The sequence below is a fragment of the Hetaerina americana genome, unplaced genomic scaffold, assembly GCF_022747635.1.
Source record: "Hetaerina americana unplaced genomic scaffold, ioHetAmer1.1.p SCAF_3, whole genome shotgun sequence".
NCBI lineage: Eukaryota > Metazoa > Arthropoda > Insecta > Odonata > Calopterygidae > Hetaerina > Hetaerina americana.
Genome location: NW_027286874.1, coordinates 87,216,554 through 87,237,862, shown reverse-complemented (window position 1 = coordinate 87,237,862; position 21,309 = coordinate 87,216,554). Strand labels below are relative to the sequence as shown.

The 21,309-nt window shown below is 35.5% G+C and overlaps 2 protein-coding genes across 2 annotated transcripts; one reads left to right on the top strand and one right to left on the bottom strand.

The window, feature by feature from the left end:
* Positions 1 to 4,810: 4,810 nt before the first annotated feature.
* Positions 4,811 to 12,159, bottom strand: LSm3 (U6 snRNA-associated Sm-like protein LSm3). The gene is made up of 3 exons (XM_071588388.1): positions 11,823 to 12,159; positions 11,603 to 11,710; positions 4,811 to 6,895 (listed from the first exon to the last, which is right to left on the bottom strand). The coding sequence occupies exons 1-3, from the start codon at positions 11,841 to 11,843 to the stop codon at positions 6,716 to 6,718; spliced, it is 309 nt and encodes a 102-aa protein (XP_071444489.1). The 5' UTR covers positions 11,844 to 12,159; the 3' UTR covers positions 4,811 to 6,715.
* Positions 12,160 to 12,694: 535 nt separating this feature from the next.
* Positions 12,695 to 15,171, top strand: LOC139690761 (UPF0193 protein EVG1 homolog). Its single transcript, XM_071588305.1, has 4 exons — positions 12,695 to 13,048; positions 13,128 to 13,355; positions 14,502 to 14,639; positions 14,728 to 15,171. The coding sequence occupies exons 1-4, from the start codon at positions 12,958 to 12,960 to the stop codon at positions 14,895 to 14,897; spliced, it is 627 nt and encodes a 208-aa protein (XP_071444406.1). The 5' UTR covers positions 12,695 to 12,957; the 3' UTR covers positions 14,898 to 15,171.
* The last annotated feature ends 6,138 nt before the right edge of the window (positions 15,172 to 21,309 follow it).

Genomic DNA, 21,309 nt, shown 5'->3' with positions numbered 1-21,309 from the left:
ATTTTGACAATTGTTATTTTGAAACCATGTGCTGGTTATGATTTATTTCTCCTACTGAACCCTATTGCTCTCTCCCTGCAGTGATTACTTATTCTGAAACTGTAGTCCCGTATCTCACTTCCATCTTTCCTTATGCCCACCAGCACATTCTAATTCCCCAACACTATCATGTATTTCCCTACAGGGACAAACTAAACTATTTCTTCCAGTTGACCATACAAATACTTACTACTCCCTTTAATTGCTTGTTGAGATGTGTATCTGGATTACAACAGGTTGCCCTTATTTCTACCAATAAGATTCCACCACTCACCTGCTCAATGTTCACAACTTTAGTCTTAATGTTTTGTTTGATGTCACTGCTACTCCTCTCCACTGTTTATTACTCTGCACCAATTGCTCCAAAAATCCCCACTATCTCTTCATCTTACCTCACTCAGTCGTAATATATTTCCTATCTCCACACCCCACTAGATATTTTCTCATTTTCCTATCCTCATCTTTGTCCTAACATTACAAGTCAATATTCCAACAGTTGTGGTTATCTTCTTTTCTGCTTCTATAAATTCACCACTACCAGGATTTCATGGGATGAAGACCATGGTCTTGTCTCCTCCACTGCCAGCCATGACCCACCCCTGTGAGCTGGGTCTCATAGTTGCCAGGATTTTTTTTCATAATTGTTTTGAGGGATAAATAAATGAGGTGGTTTCATGTTACGTTTCACAGCACTGTTTCCATGATACATTCACTATCATTGGAAAATTTCACAGACATCCCAAATTTTATTTATGAGAGGATTTTTATCTTCAGCCAGAAAATTCAAAATATCCATTAAAGGTTCATTGAATATTACTATTGAACATTCATATGTCATATCCCTTCTGAGGAATACAACCTTGAGGTGGTGGAAGGGCTTGTCTTTCCAGATGAACCCTAGAGCTCTGCTGTCAGAAAGTATATTTGCTGCTGGTAGCATCACCTGTGCCAGATAGGTTGGAACGTAGTCCCCCCAGTGCCTCTCTTCCTCAGTGAGATGGCTGTAATGGCTTCTGACCCCTGTATGGCAGCATTTAGTGAAATATCATGACAACAAAACTATTGAGGAAGGCAATAGGAAACCTACTCCATTATGTACTCATATAACAATGATAGACAAAGACATTAGATAATTTAGCAGTTTATTAAGGGGAGGCAACCAATAGCTGCTGTAATTTCCTCCATTAAGGATGGTTAGGTAAGGAGGAATGGTGGAGAGAAACCCAGGGTCGGCATTAACCTACTCTTAACAAAAGGCACCACGGGGTCCACATCTTGATCTCCTATCCAACTGACAGCATACTCACTTCAAGTGCTCTCAACACAGCACCTAAAGTAGGGATTGGGACAGCCTGACAAAATCTGCCATCTCCAGGATTAGAACCCGCGCCCTCTGAGTGAGAAGTCAGGATTCCAGCCACTATACTAGTGGATGTGGAATATTATTTAGCGCTTGTGTCATGTAATGATAGATTCGAGAGGATAAAACAGAAGACAGATGAGAAAATGGAAAGTATAAGTTTTCAATGGGACAAAAAGAACGATTGTAAGAGAGAATAGGGAGACAGGTACAGTAGGGCAGAGGTAAGAATATCTAAAAAAAGGATAAGGAAAGCTGCAAAAAATACTAAATAGGATAAGGACAAGGAAACCATAGATTACAGATGAGATGATAAAGAAGATAGATGAGAGCAGAAAATGGAAGGATAAACAGAATTAGGTAGAAGTACAGTAAAAGAGAAATAATGAACCAGGGCAATCAACTAGGTAATTGGGTGAAAGGGGAATGATGGAAGAAGCACTAATGGGGCAGACGACATAGAGAGAAAGGGTGATATGGGAACACAGTAAGGGAAAGTGAAAGAACTGTCAGGGAGTAAAAATGGAAAAATCCATGCCCACTAATCATTAAAATGAATGCAAACAAGATTAAGGGGATTAATAACATCCCCATGTGACTAGTTAAGTGATGAGGAAAACATAGTAGGAAGATTTTTGAAGAGGCTAATTTGAAGCATTTAAGAAGAAATTACAAGTTTGAATTTCACTACAGACCTAATATTTAATATTCTAAAGAGGTAGTCAGTTAAAAAAATATCAGAGCCCTAAATACTTCAATTGTTGCCGTTTCCTTCCATTGGAAATGTCCACAGAAATTCATTAACCTCCAAGAGCTAATAATTGATTTAAAGCAATGTGATTATGCCATTTGAATATGAAAAAATGACTACCTGAATCATCTGATAGGCATGTGCAAATAATTCTTAATGATAATAAATCACTTAATTTGGAAATATATCCACATATGCAAGGATTGCATTTTATAAATTCAAAGAATGAAATACTTGGGTGATAAATAAATCATATATGAAAGGATGAACTTTCTTAGGCAATAATATATTACAGCCAGCAATATTCTGAAAATTAAATGGTTTTAAAAATGCTTCACATTATCATTAATGCCTACATGCACCACTGTAAAACATAAGATTGGTAAACATTTCCCAAATCTCTAAGCTGTTAATATATAAGCACATTATATTATACAAAATTGTCAAAACACAAAAAAACAATGCCATTTGCCTGGTTCTTCAAAAAATTCATATCCTTGCATGTAAATAAGGGCATTTGTCTTGAGAGTGAATAACAATAGAGTTATGTTTTGTGTGGGGTATTTGTTTGCCTCGTAGAATTCAAGATGGCAATTTAAGATGGTAATGTAAATAGGATAGGATTAATGAATTCATTGCTGAAGATAGGAGTAATAGGTGGAACCAAAAGGTGGGGGAATAGGCAACATCCAAAATCTGTACATTTTAGATTGCTCAAGTGTGTACTGCAGAGTCAAGGTTAGTCACTTTAGGCAAAGCTGTCCATTGTCACTCAAAAATTTTTAATGAATATGCATATGAAATGGTAAAAGAGGCATGGGAAGAGCTGGAGGAAGGAGTGAAAGTAGGCGGGGAATTCATAAATTCAGATTTGTGAATGATCAAGCTTTAGTTAGCCAGTCAGCCTGAGGGTTACAAGCATTGCTGAATGCATTAAAAAATCAGCGACAGGAATGAGAATTAATATAAACAAGGCAAAAATTGAGAGGTTATCAAGAAATAGGAAGGCTTCTGGCACACAAAAATTAGAGAGCACATACTATCCTTGCAGCAGCAGGAAAAGTTGACTTATCTTGAAAGTATTTAGAACAAGATGGTCAAAGTAGCAGAGACACAAGAAGAATTTTACTAGGCAAAGAATCTTCAACAAAGTGAAGGGAATTGATGACAGGGACATTGAGTAAGGATGTTAAAAAAAGATTCATTTGAAAACTTTGATAAGGAGCATGATTTTGTATGATGTGGAAACTTGGTCATTGAAGAATTATATATGCTGATTGAATGCTTTTGAGGCATGGGTGTGGAGAAGATCGGAAAAAGCAAAATTGATGGAAAGAAAAGCATATGAAGAAGTGCTAGGCATGGTTGAGGAGGACAGAGGGTTGTTGGATGAAATACAAAGGAAACAAGGAAAGTCAATGGAAAGTACTTTAATTGGTGATGAAATGCTGGACTGTTATAACTAGGAAAATGTTAGACAAGTGAGGTAGGGGGTGAAAAAGAATATGCATGTTCTATGGAATGTAGAAAGTAAGCCAAATTGAAGAAGAGTTTATTACAGTGCAAGGTGCTATTAGACAAGACTATATAGATATATAGAGGTGGAAAATATGGTGTATTCATCCACAACAGTAAGCTTTATAATAATGATAATATCATCATTTTAAAGCATTAAAGCTCAGTACTGATAGGATATACAAGGGTGATTCGAAAAGTAAGGCTCCCAATTTTTTCTTTCATGAAAAATCAAATTTATTCTCAACTTTGTGTACATTGTTGGAAAGGTTGAGCATTTAGCTATTTATCTACATAGTCCCCTTGATGATCAATCACTTCTTGCATCCTTGTAAGCAGCTTTCTAATACTGGTGTCATACCTTTCTCCCTCCGCGCGCGGAGCCAACTGACAACTGCTTCTCTGATATAAATTCATTGCCATGTAGCAGAAGTGTTCAGTGAGAAGTGTATGAACATCAAAAACGTGCAAAAGTGGTGCAGGGCGTTTTTCGATGACTGGGAAAATGTCCACATTGAGTAGCGGTCGGGGCAGCCGAGTTTGCCGGAATCAACGGTGGCTCCCATTGACGAGATGGTGGCAATAACCGGAGAATTACCCTTCATGAGATAAAGGAAGGCCTTAATGAAGAGAGTGGCTACTTCTCCGTGCAAATTATTGTGTTTGAGGTCCTCGGTTACAACAAGGTGTCTCACCAAAGGAGTGTGTTTGCATCATGACAATGCACATCCACACGTGTCACATCAAACGACCACCCTACTCAATGAATTCGGCTGGGATATCATCGACCACCCTCCCTACAGCCCGGATGTTGCCCCCAGTGACTACCACTTGTTTCCCCGCTCTCAAAAAACACCTTGGAGGACAGAAATTCAGGTCAGACAAGGAAGTGCAAGAAGCAGTCGTCAGTTGGCTTCGTGACGCCTTGGGAGAAAGGTACAATGCCGGTATTAAAAAGCTGGTTACAAGGATGCAAAAAGTGATTGATCGTCAACGTGACTATGTAGAAAAATAGCTAAATGCTCAAGCCTTTCCTATGATGTACATAAAGTTGAAAAAAAATTTGATTTTTCAAGAAAAATAATAGGAGACCTTGATTTTCGAATTGCCCTTGTATTTCAAGTACATTTATGATACATCAAGTATGTTTTTAACATCCACATCTATTAATATTAGAAATTGGGGAGATTGAGTTCAGAGAGCGATGGCAGATGGAGATGGTAGCTTTGCCATCTCTGAACGAAAAATGCAGTAGCACTTTAGTATTCATTGGCATTCACCTGCGAATTGTTAAATTTGATTATGATTGTATCACCTTAATTGGTATTCACTGGTAAATAATATCATTGTGCTTGAGCTAGGAATCTCAGTTAATAAAATTAGATTTCACTACAATGTTCACCTAAACAGAAATAAAAGACTGCATAAATCAATTCATGGAATAAGTAGGCATGTAAAAATGCATATTTATTTTAACAAACAACTTGCAAACGCTGACAGCACTCATTGCTTAATTGAAAAACAGTCAATTTATTTTCTATTAAAAATTATTCCTATGAAGCTAACATGATAATGATGTTGCCGAGGCTTTTTGTCACCTCAGCAGAAAGGTATCAGAGATAAGGTAAATCATATTGAAGGAATGCTAAGATTACATTTGGAAAAAAGTTACATATAAGTGTCATTCCATGTATTTCAGGAATGCTAAATTCAAACCAATAGTTGTTGACTATTGCCATAGGTACTTTGTTAACACCCAAACCTCCTAAAATGAGAGCTGAAACACCAAAATAATATCATTGTATGAAAATCACATGCCATGTATTTGTACCTGATTCTACACACAAATTAGAATATTTGGTTAGTCAGATTCCAGTTTTCTGTCATACAAATATGAAATATCTGATGAAATCACTGAATGATTGGCTTATTGATATGTAATCATAGTCTCTCTTCACTTAGCACACAGGCAGAAACTCATCTTCTCTGCATTTTATATTTCACTACAAAAAGTAGATTTTCATTAATCAAGGTTATTTCCGTACATGACTGGAATACTCAATCCACCTTAATATGAATATTGCATTGGCAGCCTATGTTCCCAGCCACAAGATGGTGTCTAGCTACAATGATTGCAAAGACTACAGCAATTAAATACACTTAATCAAAGCCCTGTAACCATATTTTAAAAGAATTCATAATCAAGAATTGACTTTAATTGGTAATTCAAAGAATAACAAATTAAAGTCAATAATTTATTAACATAAGAAACTAAAATACATGAACAATAGGCTTATCATAAAAATTTTGGCACAATTTCCTTAAAATTACAGCATATGTATTTTGAACAGGAATTGGGAATACAGGAATTTTGTGAAGTCAAAAATGACAAGTATTAATCACAAACAATTGGAATATAGGACATTATTTAATTAAATTAATATCACTTTTCAAACAAGGAGAATATAGGGCATTCTAAAAAGAGTTTCAATGGCAACATTAAAAAATTGTGCCTGACAAGGTAAAACCAAATTTGATGAATTCATGCCCAGTTGATTACAAAAATCCAGTTTAAGGTGTGATCACTATGCATGTAACAACAAGCAGCATTGACAATGCTTACAAGGTGACCTACTTTGGACAAATACCCTTTTGAAAGGATACGTAGTAATCCAGGGGGCATGGGTTCAATTCTCTGCGATGCCTCTGGGGACCCTCAGTTTCATATAATCTGTGATTTTGACCAGATCTTCCCGGGAAACAGCAGGCAGCACAATGAAAGGAACTGGCCCCACTACCCCGATGTGTGAATTTCACACACCATTGGGCTAAGTACTAGGTGAGCCCTACCATCCTTTGGGTTGATAACCGGATATACATATAGATGCATATATAACCAGCTGAAAGACCTGAGAAACCTCCTTAAACTGACTTTTTACTATCAATTAAATTCACTATTAACCCACGGCATCCACTTTTTAAAAAATCCTTCATAATAATTTTCAATACTATGAGCAGATATATCATAGCATCGTCAAACTTAGAAATGTCTAGATTCCAACTCTTCCAGGGGGCGATACTAATATGACACCATCACCACGAACAAAGAGCATTGGTACATGTCGTTTCTTCTCTTTATAAATCTCCTCATATGTTTCTTCATCAATTTCAACTATTGTGACCGTTTCTTCTACATCTCCAAGGACCATATTCAAGTGCTGGTCGAAGGCCTAAAATCAGAAGAAAAAAAAACAGTATTAAATTAAAATCACAAAAAAACAAATTGAAGTTAGTTGCATTCAAATGTGTACTTGTGTTAGCGCAAGAACAATGCTATTAGGTTATGAGATTTTGACAGTCTTTGGGGTTTGGCAAGTAACGAAAAAAAACAGCTTTTCAACAATTTAATTTGCTTGTTTTCTTAAAATTTGCCTAGTAAATAATATGCATTCATTTATCAGAGAGCATAATCAAATTCTGTTCCTGGAATTGGAAAAATAACGTATTGGGGGATTTAAGAAGTGCAGATGACTGGTTTTCTTTGTTTGAATGCTGTCAATGGCAGATTTTTTGGTGGTTCCTCCAATTTCTACTTGAGAGAGAATTATAAGCTGAATACACCACCCTCAGGTTGCAATACCAAATTGCGACAAACTGGCACCTTCCACAAAGAATCGATCTTCATTCCCCAATTATATACCTACACTTAACACTGCCAATGAAATCTGTTGCTGATCGCCCACCCTAAGAAATAATAAATATCTTTTAGCATAACAATCCAGAGAACTACCAATTTGGCAGTTCCGGATTCAGTTCTCAGCTTTTCCTCTTCAATGAAAAAATTTTTACTAAACACAAATACTGACTGCTTACACAAATAGGAATACAGTGTTAAATAAAATTTTCTAGAAACTCAAATTTTAGGGGACCTGATAGTACATAGGAGCTTTGAAATATTTTATGGTACAAGTCATGAATGAATTTAGGGGCTCAAAGAAACTGCAGGAGATGCCGCAACAGTAACTCTTAACAGAGTCATCCACTAATATGCATTTCAATGCAACAATTTCAGAGTATAAAAATCATTTGCTTTGACCAGGATCCTGGTCAATGCAAATGATTTTTACACTCAGAAATTGTTGCATTGAAATCAGGGGTGATAAGTACCTTATTTTATTTACTTATGGTGCTTAATAATAGGGCAGTTCAAACTATGATTTATTGTTCCATCATATACAATGAAAGAATTATATACTAATGTGCCTAATAATAATAATAATAATAATAATAATACTTTATTCATTTAAAAAATGGTACAACCATATTAAATGTCGTCAATCATAATATTACTTAATATATAAACATAAGTTCTTAAATGTGATGAAGATTGTCACAAAAGAATTCATCCAATGAGTAAAGTGGGTGAGCAAGTAACCAGGTATATACCCTATTCTTGAAACTCTGGATACCATCTGATTTCAACTGAGTAGGCAGATAGTTATACAGTCGTATGTTCATATTGTGAAATGTGTTGTAAGTTGATGACAATCTACAATAAGTAGTATTTAGATTCGATTTACCTCTTGTGGAATAGTTATGGAGGTTGGACCTTAATTGGTAAGTTTCTAGATTAACTTTCACATGAATCAGAGCCTTAAAGATATACAAACAAAATACAGTCATGATTCTATACCTAATAAAAAAAGGTTTGCAGGAATCACGTGGTGGTATATTAGCAAGAGAGCGAATAGCTCTCTTTTGCAGTAGCAAAATTTGTTTAACATGAGGGGAATGACCCCATAACTCAACACCATAATTCAAATGACATTGAAAGAAGGCATGGTAAAGTGTTAAACGATACTCATTTGAAATGATAAAGTTGAGCTTTCTTAACATATAAACAGCTTTACTAAGTTTATTACAGGTCTGACTGATGTGAGTCTCCCAATTAAGTTTTGTATCAATATAAATTCCTAGTATTTTAGCAGTTTCAATATCAGTTGTTTTTGATTTAAGACTGCACACAATATGCTGAGTTTTGTTAGTATTTAATTGTAAATGATTAACATCAAACCATTCCTTAGCCTGTTTTTGGGTAGCGCTAGATCGTAACTTTGCATCTTCTGGATGTTGACACTTTTGCACAAAAGTAGTGTCATCAGCATATAAAACAGATCTAGGTTTCATATTACAGGGCAAATCATTAATCATGATAATGAAAAGTACTGGGCCAAGCACAGAGCCCTGTGGTACACCACATTTTACTTTAAGAGCTGCAGACTGACAGCCATCAAGTTCAACCAATTGGTGGCGATCATCCAAATATGACTTCATTAGTTTCAGTGCAACTCCCTTAATACCATAATATTCTACGAGGGTCATCCGGAAAGTAGTACCCGTTCGTGCCGCATGAAGTGCTGACGACGCGAGTAGCCGCTGGACGAGGTCAGATAGCTTCAGTGGCTTGTCTGCCTTCTCTGAGCCAAGTTGCGTGACGCTAGCATTGCCTGTGTTGTTTCTGTGATTGTTTACAATGTTTAAAAAAATTGAGAACGCCGCCAGTTGTGAAGTGAGGGCAGTGATTAAATTCCTCAATGCAAGAAACGTTCGCCCATGTGATATTCATCGCCAATTAAAGGAGGTGTATGGAGACAATGTAATGGACGAGTCGTCTGTTCGGCGGTGGTGTCGCAACTTCAACATGGGGAGGGGGAACACACACGACGATGAGCGTTCGGGGAGACCGTCTGTCATTACAGACCAACTGGTGAGCTCAGTTGACGAATTCGTGAGGAACGATCGGCGCGTCACAATTGATGACATCTGTGAGCATTTTCCCAATGTTTCTCGAACAATTGTTCATGAAATTGTTAAACACCATCTGCATTATGCAAAAATTTGTGCAAGATGGGTCCCTCGCGTATCTCAATGAGCTGGCAGCGAAGGACTATGCAGCAGGAATACAGAAACTTGTCACACGTTATGACAAATGCCTTAATTTGCTTGGAGATTATGTTGAGAAGTAGTTTAAAGTATCCTCTTTCAAATAAAATTTTTTATGTTTGTTAATATTTACTTTTGTGTCTTTAATTCACGAACGGGTACTACTTTCCGGATGACCCTCGTAGCTTTGTTAGTAATATTGAATGATTAACACAGTCGAAGGCCTTACTAAGATCACATAGTGTCACTGAGACTGATTCCTTTTCTTCAAATGCATTAATGACATAATTAACTATGGACTCTACTGCCAAAATTGTAGATTTCCCAGATCGAAAGCCGTACTGGGATTTGGAAAAGAGATTATTTAACTCAAAAAAATTACATATTTGATCTTTCATAATAGCTTCAAAAATTTTACCAAAAACAGGGACTATGGAAATGGGGCGGTAGTTAGCTAAATCATCTTTATCACCTTTCTTATAGACAGGTACTGTTTTGGAATATTTTAGAGCTGTTGGAAAATCTCCTGTCTCAAAACATAAATTGACTAACATTGCTAATGGTTCCGCAATGAGCACAATAATGTCCTTTATTAGGGAGTTAGAAAGACCATAAATATCCTTACTGTTGGATTTTTTAAATTTTTTAACAGTCGATATAATATCAAGTGGAGTAACAAAATTCCATTTAAAATTTAAATTATTCGGAGGAAGATTTTGCAGCATATTACCAATATTGGCAGCATCAACTTTTCGAGAGAACAAATTGTCTTCAACAGCTTTTAAGAAAAAATTATTTACAGCATCTGGGGTGAAAGGAAGATTTTCTTTTCCATTACCATGACCAACTTCTTGATTGATTACACTCCATGCTGCCTTTTGTTTATTTTTTGCATTCAATATAAAATCCTTGTAAGCATTATTTTCTGCACACCTAACTAAATTATAATAATCTCTTTTGTATTTCAAGTAGGCCTCTTTCTCATGCCGGCTTCCACTGGTTTTGTAAGAGTGGTAGTAACTAAGTAAATCATTTCTAAGAGCTAATAACTCCCCAGTATACCAGAGATTTTTTTTATTTTTAGTGGTGTACCTGATAGTAAGTCTAGCACTGATGTATGAAATGGGAAATGAAGGAAATAATAGGGTCAATAACATAGAAGAAACGTTCTTATATGATATACACTATAGACCCACCAGGACTGAGACATCTTAATCCAATTGGGAGGTCACAAAACTGGCTAGAGCAGTCACGAAAATCAATGTTCTTGTTTATATCATATCAAAACACTCCCTCACAACCGAAGTGTAAAGCATACTACTGAATGTTGAAAAATGGAACAATGTGGTATCTACCATAGTGTAGGGCACCTTATTAGTACTCCATGCAAGTAATTCTCAACCTTCTGCGTCATTTAATAATTTATAGTAACCCTTTCACATTTTATTGCTTGTTGGTTGTTTTTTTAAGCCTTTTGTGCATATTTCTATCAAAGAAAATACATTGTTATGTTGTAATTTCTAAGTACCTTTAAGACTCTTGAATAAAACATTCATTAAATCTCCGTTATTAATCTCTTTGAGAACAAACTTACTCAATGCCAATTGCAATTTGTGTAATCATCAAACTGCTGTTGGAGATATATTTCAATTGTGCCTTTCAGCACCATGCCAGGGTATTGAAATATATATATATATACATAAAATTACCAAAGCCAAAAAAATAGCATGAGCACCATCTACAACATAAACATTTGTTCCACGTGAAAGAAAAAATAAATGACTTTTGACAATAGGGGATATCCTAAGAGTATTTTCTGAAAAACTGAAATTTGTTGAGTTCAGAAAAAGTTTTGAGCACACATAAGTTTTGTGAACAAGGTTTAAACATATAGCCATTTGAGAGTAACCTTATATAAAGAATATTAACAAAAGGTGTTATCCAAAAACAAGACTACCATTCAGAGTTATAAAGAAGTAAATCAGATAACTCACATGTAACCGACCTCTTAACCTCCTCCCATTCCTCATTTTTACTAAAATTCTTTCGTCTAGACTCAGTCGAACTAAATCCAAAGGCTCCTTCACACTTACGGCTGGAACCTGGAGTTAAAAAGTCACCGTTTCAAAAAGCTTACAACTTTTGTTTTGACATATTTTTCTACACCAAAATTTGAAATTTATCACACACTTCTGCGATATAGTGATTTATTACCTGATCAGAATCGTCTGCCATGGTAAACAACGAGAGTTTTCAGAAATAAATCAGTTACACTTGCGACACAAATTGCAGCTGGGACTGGAAGAAAACACGAACTGGGGCCCCAGCCGGCAATTCGTTTCTCCTGAGAAAGGCGCTTCTGTAATCTTCCAGAGGAGGAGAATCTCACAACTCACGTCTTCGCTTGTTTCTTCCGAGATAGAATACAGATGAGACTCACGTAGAAAATTAAATCACCCGGCCAAAGTCCGTCACCAAAGGAACAATTCCGGAGTGACAGACGGGAGAGTCACATTAAATCCTTAAGGCAATTGCGAAGTTTCCTAGCGAGGAGAATTGCGCATTGAGACAATCATTTGTAAATTTTACATCGATATGGCGCATTTTGCTCACAGTATGATTGGAGTAGAACTCTAAAAGTTTCGTATTAATGACATTTTTGCTTCAACAGAATGTAGATGGTATTGCACGTCCCTATCTGCAGAAGAAACTTCTTTTCCTTCCCCTCTCAATTCGAGACAATGTAATATGTCGGTATGCAAATTTCTTGAATTCTTCTCCTAATCATTTGGACGCAATATTTGATTACCATGGATTCATTTTTATTTTTTCATAGTTATTGTTTTATAAAAACATTGGCATATTCAAATGGTTTGGAATAAACTGTGTTTGATCACCATCAAGACATAAAATATATTACTGATAACTAAGCTTATATATACTCCATGAAACTGATTTAGTCACGGTTACACAGAACCCAACTTTTTGCAATCCGACAATGAGAGATCACTAGATAACGCCGTTGGCAAGCTACAGAACGAGCGTCGAAAAATCATTGTGAACAATGAAAGGAAAACACGAAGCATCACAACGTAAAATATTTTTCTGCATTAAGAAAGAGTCGGTGAAAGACGCGAACCTTGCAACGACTCCTTCAGGGTTCATTAAGCGCATTCAAGTTTTTAATTCATAGTGCAAGGCTTTTCTCATCATTCCCCGTGCTATAGAGACAGCCATTTGTCTCACGCAATCCCGCAACGCAGTGACGCGTTGCCTAGCAACGGACTTGGTAAATGAAGTTAAAGAAGGGAAGAAAAACCTCGGCAGTTAAACGGAAATTTAAGTGAAAATGTATTCCTTGAACCAAAGAGTACCACAAGGAGGAATGTATCATGTCCACAAGACAAAATACAGTCCAGAAACCCATAATCTACTTCGGGGTATATTGAGATTTCAATTTCTACGCTTAAACTACTAAAAAACATGAGGTTAAAAATGAGTATCATTTGTATTTTGCAGTGATGATGGACGAATGTAAATTAACGTTCTTGCAAAAGAAGCAGTTGGATTATTCAATCACGCGTGGGGAAGCTTTACCTTCCGTTAAGCAGACTTTGAGCCATTCGGCGGTCTCTAGACACAAGGCGGTAGATTTAAAGACAACCACAGCGAGAAGGAGAACAAGGGATAGCATCCAGAAAACGGGAGCATATGAAAGAGAAAAGTTCATTCCTAAGCACCCCAAAGGTTGGTTTAGCATTCACACAAAGCATGAAATTGGTTGAATATATACGCTATGAAGGGAAAATTAGATACAACAAACGACTTGAGCAATTTTCCCAAAACACCCGATGCACGACTCTATGAAGAGTTTCTAAGCTTCCTACTCCTTGGCATATTCTTTAATCTACTTTTTACTTTTCTACTATACATGAAATTTCAAATCAAGCCCTCAGCACTTAACTTCTACTTAGCATTTTTAATAATATAGTAAAATAATACCTCAAGAAAACAGTAGAATGAATAATGTAATAATTTTATTCAATGAGTATTTATCTGATCAATAAATAGTACTTATCTGCCTCCTCTTGGAAAAGGTAACTCTGGTTATGCAGTTAAATCCAAGAAAACTAAATAATTGATCATGAGGAAAATATTTACTGAGTTGGTTGAAGAAAATTAAATCAGATTACAATGTGAGTATGTGAGAATAACTACAGTAATTACCCAGGAAATAAAATTTGGGTGAACCTTGTGAAATCAAACGTAACTGTAAGTTAAATGAAGAGATCTCTACTTACCAACATCAAAATAAATTCTCAGGCTACTAATGAACAAGGGCCTGAATTGAAATTTACATGCACTGCAGTAAAACAGATCTTAGAGGAAATGATTTACATCAAACATAAACTATTTTATGAGCTCTGACCAAACTTGGTAAAGAGTGCTTGGGTTTCCCATGAGTTTAATAGCACTAAAATTCAAAATTAGCATTTGACTTTCAACCCAAGAACTTTACCTGAGCAGTGTGTCATGAAAAACCCAGTTCGTACAAGTATATAACCAAATTCATCCACTGAAGTAATAAAGGAAATATATGCATCACATTGATGAATGGTTGTTTGAAAGTGCAAGTATGTTACCAAATATGTTTCAGCAAACACCAGTGGGTTTTTATAATAGTGGCTCTTTGATTGTACTCCACACTTGTACGTAACATCTCGGCCAGTTTATAAATACTGCAATTTTTTAGTGAAATGAGTGTACGTAAGGGTAAACATTTTTTTACTGCTAGTTGATTAAGTGAGACTTCTTGTACTTCTGTTGACAATTGAATGAAAATCGATAATGATGATTATGTTTTTGATTTAATGATGAAATCTTTAATTTCAGTGGATAATGAAGTCGAGAAAAGTAAATTGCAGAATATTATGGCATATGGAAAAGAAATACCACAAATACCAGTAGGACAAAGAATTTGGAGAAGAAAAGCAGCAGAATTGTCAGAAAACATTGATCGCTTTGATGAGTGTAAGTACCTAATTCATCAGAAAATGCTATTTAGGTAACTTGGAGAACAAATTTTCATTAAATTAGTGTCTAAACCTTTAAATTGCAGTGATAGAAGAAGTGACAGATCGAAGACAGTTTTTAAATGAAATGGAAGCACTGGGCCATGGAAAAAAATATCAGCAACTGATACAAGCCGAAATTTCAATGAAACTAAAAGAAATGCAAACATTGGACATTGAACGATTCAACAAGCTGTGTAAATTCAGTCGAATTTAAAAATTGCTATGTTAACATGTACATACGCACCATTTATTTTATATTTCAAGAATATTTACACAGCAATCCCAGGAAACTTATATTTGAATCCCATGTTATTTGTGACTTTATGACATTTGTACGTCTTGCATGTTATACAATTTTAAAGATCTATTTTTCAAGAGTGATACATGAACAACTAATTCCTTTTTTTATTCTCAATAGAAATATTGCAATATCATAGAAGCCAGTATTTTCTGACAAACTTTCACCAAACACAACTTCCAAGAAAGCAACATATTATTTAAAAACATGTTATCAAAATATTTTAAATTCATTTCTATCTATGAATTTAAAGAGAAAATAAAAAGTATCATCAGAATTATGCCACCAAAAATTTTTTTTTACTATGAGAGACAATATATGGTTAAAGAGAGAATATATCTCTCTTTAACCATATATTGAACATTATTATGGATAATAATACCAAACAGTTTTTTTGTGTTGATTTTTCCTGAGCAAGCCTGTAAAATTTTCAACAATGTCAAATTAAGATTGAGATGTCATCCCTTGCCTCTAACTCATGTGCGTGGCTCAATAGTGACAAAATAATACTCTGATTCCCATCTCAAAATGACTTGGAAATATATCTAACCTTTTTAGAGGAGGAAAAAACCCCTTGGTCCCTATTCCTTTTGGTCAATTTTAGAGCCCTTCACTTCTTTAAAGATCATGGTAAGCATTGTGCCCATTCCCGTAACTTTGCATTATAGGTCTTTATTCCACAGAAGTTGTATCATTGAGTCCAATGAATTCAGGCCTGAGAATTGACATAACACCTACCATAAATAAATATTTAAAATCAAAAATGGTAAAACATCTTGTAGAATTATTCCTCCCTCACCACAAGGTAGTTTCAGGCAACAAAGCCTGATATCTGTCCATAATTTTCACTGAGTCATGCCTGAACCTTATTTAGTTTAACATAAGCCTGGTATCACCATTTTACACATTCCATGTCCCTGGTTGAGTTAGCTCTAGCTGAAATGAAAATAGATGGAAAGAGAGAAATGGATGGAATATCTGAGAATGAACTGAGGGAAATTTGCCTGTCCCTATTTAAGTTAATTGTTTTCATCATAGGTGTTTGTGGGGGATATGAGACAGTGCATTGGCTTCCCACCCAGAGGCCCAGATTCATATCCCGGCGAAGTTGAAAATTTTTCAGTGGTATCTCGATCCCTACATGAGATGCTTTGTGGAGGGCACTTTGAGTGAGTACGCCATCCATTAGATGGGACGTTAAGCAGCAGAGACCTTGGCACCTTTCCTTAAGAGTAGGTTAATGCCGATGCCAGGTGTCTCTCCACCCTTCATCCTTTCTTGTCCATCCCTAATGGTGCAAATGACCTTCTCTGTCGGTCGCCTCCCCTAAATACTACTACTACTCATAGGTGCTCTAAGCTGAATGAAAGATTCACTGACAGACAATATTAAATGCATCCCAGCATGCAAAACACAGGCAGTTTGCTCCTGTAAGCTCCATGCAGAAGATTATTCTCTTGGATACTCTTAGTTGATTCCAAATGCATGATTTGTATAATAACACACCTGACTATCTGGTTTAATTCTCAATTAATTAAAAGCCACAGGCATAAAATGCAAAATACTAATTGAGATGTTCGGTGAGCTGCACTTTTAACCATGTCAGTTCTCTTCTCTCTGTGTCAAATTTTAAATTAAAGCACTGTCAACAGATGAAATGTCAATCTTTAAGCCATATTTTTTCAAATACCTTGGTGAAGGTTATTCAAGAACACAGCAAAAATCATTGAAAAATAGCATAAGTACTACACTCCCAAACTTAAATAAATTTTTTGAGATAAAAATGTTAATGAAATACCCTTCATTTCACCAGTACAATGTTTGTAAAAAGATTGCATGAAGTGTCTGTCCTATACCTACTCAAACAGTCAAAAATCTCAGCTTAAAAATACCTGATGATTCATCAGTTCTGGAATTTCAAAGATTATACCTCTATAGAAGAGCTATATATGGTCTTAAAACACTTTAAGGCTCTCTTCATGCTTCCATTGTAAGTCATTGTTTTATTGTCATTGTAAATAATGCCAATCTTATAATACATTAATGACACCATGACCTTGGCACAACAATAAACCATAAACACAGTAATCAACCCGAAGGTCAGTTTGGTAGGTGATGGTAGAGTTAACCCAGTACTAAGCCCGACAGCGTGTGAAATTCACACATCAGGGTAGGAGGGCCAGTTCCTTTCCCTGTGCCCGTTATGGTTTCCCAGGAAGATCTGGTACCCAAAAATTCACATAGCTTGGGTGGAGCTGCAGATGCCAAGAGTGCCTTGCCCGGGAATCGAATCTGGGCCCCTCCGTTCAGCAGTCCAACGCTCTACCCCCTGGACTACCGCGACCTGGTACTACAATATATGCGTCAATACAGCTGCCTTAATTGATTAACTTCTTCACTAATTCTAAAGATAATATTATTTATTTTCACTAGTTTTAACCAGGATATTACAGATTGCCTCAATAGATCTCCCACTTCAACTGGAACCTTTAGCTGGAAATCCATTCATCTAAAATGGAGAAAGTAGTTTCTAAATTCAAGGAGTCAAAAAGTAGATCCATTGTCTATGATCAAGCCATATTTCTGGTCTGGTCATTTTCCTGATGCCTTAAAATACGCAAAGGTATGGCCTATTTTTAACGGCGTGATGAAAATAATCCAAAAAATTACTATTCTATCTCATCAGTTCTGATGGGCAAAGCTGGTGAAGCTATTGGTAGTGTCCAAATACTTGCATATTTAGAAGTAAGAACTGACTGAGTTCCTAACAATTTGGCTTTAGACCTGGAGTCTACAGTGCAAGCTCTCGACTCTTGTTTAAAAACAAATACTTGAGTTTTTCAAGATCCTCCCTCCTCAGCATTTGACTGTACGTATAGACCACCCAATCCTCATCCAAAACCTGAAATACCTTGGCATCCAGAGCTCTGGCTAATATTAATGACTTCATATTTAAACTACCATAAATATATGCATGGCCAAAGTTAATAGCTGTAAGTCAAAATGTTTGCAAGTGAAACATAGTGCGTCCCAAGGGTATTTGGGTATCTGTTATTTCTGCTAATGATCAATGACTTACCTGCTGCCTGACTTGACTGCAATACCTACTGATTGTATCCTGATGGCACTACTTTCATGAATAAATTTCAAAACCCTGAACAGACCCATGGACTGATAGATGTGCAACAAGAAGTCAATACCTGGTTCTCAGCAAATCAACTATAATCAAATTTTGAAAAAAAACAATACGCCTAGCCTTAGAAGTGCTGGTTAAGTTTAAAACTCCCATGACATCTATGGTGGTAGACATATGTTGCACTTTGATGAATAAAGATTATAATTACACATAATATACCATGAGTTCAGTCATATTTACCAACACAGGTCTTTTAATTTATCTAAAGGCAAAATACAATGCACAACTGCTACTTCCATGCCACTTGAGGTTCCCAAGTGACTGATTATGGTTGACTTCTTAAAATTTTTATTGTTGTATCAATGAAAAAATATTTTCAACATGACGACAAAAGTGAATGGAAAACTTTAAACCCTGAGCTAAAATATTGACGATGTATTGTGGACTAGAAACCTTTTGAACAATGATCAAATCTCTACAGGTATACCTGTATATTAAGAGTGAGTAGATACACAAAAACAATATCCCATAATGTCCAAACCTCGGCATTATATTTGGTCAAATAAATGTACGGAAGAGGGAAGGTAGGCAAACAGTTGTATTTCATTAATTCACTTGTTGTGCAAACTGTAGATATGCCTTTTCTAAAGTACTTCCATTGAATAAATGATCATATAATGAATCCTCTCAGTACACTACTCTTGTAATTTATGATCAACTACATACGTGAAACTTCATATACTAAAATATCTCTAAAATCTAAAATGCTTTCCAAATTTCTGTTAAAATATTTCACCACAGTGTGTGTGAAGAAAGAAAAGCATATTTTATTCAAGCCTCACAATGATTTCATACTTTTAAATAGGGATGAACACACCTCATTTATGATCTTGTTTTAACATTGACATGGAAATTTGATATCTCCCAACAGCTGGTAGACCGAAGAGATGCCGTCTCCAAAAGCAATTCCTTCCCCGAACTCTGCAGCTCCTTTGCCAACGTCAAGTGATTTAAGATTTCAAGTAATCACGGAATGGATTTATCAGAACAATAAGTTTATTACAAATGGAATAGTGAAACTTCATATACTAAAATATCTCTAAAATCTAAAATGCTTTCCAAATTTCTGTTAAAATATTTCACCACAGTGTGTGTGAAGAAAGAAAAGCATATTTTATTCAAGCCTCACAATGATTTCATACTTTTAAATAGGGATGAACACACCTCATTTATGATCTTGTTTTAACATTGACATGGAAATTTGATATCTCCCAACAGCTGGTAGACCGAAGAGATGCCGTCTCCAAAAGCAATTCCTTCCCCGACCTCTGCAGCTCCTTTGCCAACGTCAAGTGATTTAAGATTTCAAGTAATCACGGAATGGATTTATCAGAACAATAAGTTTATTACAAATGGAATAGTTCCCAGCTGTAATTTATGTGCTAAACCTAAAACATTACTTTAAGTTTATTCGGTAAATGTAAGCATTCTTAAAAGGAATTTTCACTAAAATACAATTTCCACTACTTCACAGTTGAACTTTGGTTTTCAAAAAACTGCTGGTTTTCACAGTTAATACAGGCAGAGGATCTTTTACAAGTGAGGTTAAAAATAATTTCGTATCTCAGTAAAAAATTATTGATCAAGAGAAAAATAACTTTTTTTTCAAATTCACATGAATAACCTTAAAAGAGGTTATTTTACAATTATAAAGAAAATGTCCAAGATGGAAGGCTAGTTTCTTAAATATATCAATTATTTTTACCTCATTCAATCTTCAGAAGTTAATGAGAATAACTTATACAATAAATTAATAAACTTTATTCATATAATTGAGACAATAAAGTAAACAGAAATTACAAAGATAAAATTTTCAATTAGCCACTCTAGAAGACAGTTTTTACTGGGATAAATGACACAGTTTAATTAGTCAGAGGTATGATCTTTTTCCTTTTACCTAGTCAGGAGTTAAATTTTTTTCCTTGATTATTTCTGCTTTTGATTCTCAGAATAAATTAGTTGCAAGGTTTTCCTAACTCAATAGTTTGACATCATTTTTTAGGCTATAAAAGATATCTTCTTTATTTCCAATATTTATTCTTTTGGATGAAATGAAGTCAATAAAATATCAATATATTCAGGTATATACTGGTAAATTGACTCCACATTATGCCAAAAACTAAATTGATGCAAATCAGAATTTGAATTTCAAGACCAATGTCAGCAAATATATCAAGCCACCAGGTACTATACATTCTATTCAAAAATAAAAACCTGAAAATATGTTACTGGTGAGATAGATAGTTGTAAACTATGAACTGGGTCACAATTACCAACTTGCAGAGAATTTCCCTGAATGAAATATTTTAAATTAGTTTCCCTGGATAGGCATTAGGAATAGGCAATTACATGAGTATTAACATATGTAACACTGGAATGATCAAAAAATTGTAATTATTGAATTCCCTCACTCTTTACAAATGAGTTTTAGATCTTCAAAGTAGAACTATCTCTCTGCAATCTTCAAAGTAGAACTAAAGTTACCATCATATAATTATTCTCCCAATTTTTTCTGTATTTCATTCCTTGAAAATTAAGTTTGACTAAAAGTATAAGAAACAGGCAGGTTTTTATATTTAACAAAAAAATTGTATGGCTCAGATAAGTATCTTAATTGTAGTATTTTTTTCACGGAACATTGGGAACTATAAGTGAAGTGACACCAGGCAATTAGGTTGCTGTGGTGATTAGTGCTCCTGCCTCCTACTCCAAGGGTTCAGGATAGAATCATGTTGGTGGCAGAAGTTATCAGTGGTTTTCAATTCCTACTTGGAGAGTCATGTGGAGAGCTCTTCAAGCGGAGTACACCATCTGTTGGATGGGAGGTTATACCATGGATTCCTTGGCATGTTTTGTTTAGAGTAGGCTAATGTTATCACCTGGTTTCTCTCCACCCTTCTTCTATTCAATGAATATCCTACCTGCCACATTACCTACCTATCCCTAGTGATGAAAACCTCAGCTGTTGGTTGCATACTCCAACAGCAACTAATCCTATAGAAAGGAGCATCACCCCGGCATATCTAAATAAGGTATGCAATCTTGCTCGACTGGACTTAGTATTAGAAGACAAAACTACATTTAATGAAAGAACTTATGTTGAAACAATGAAGCTACTGCAGAGGAAAATCA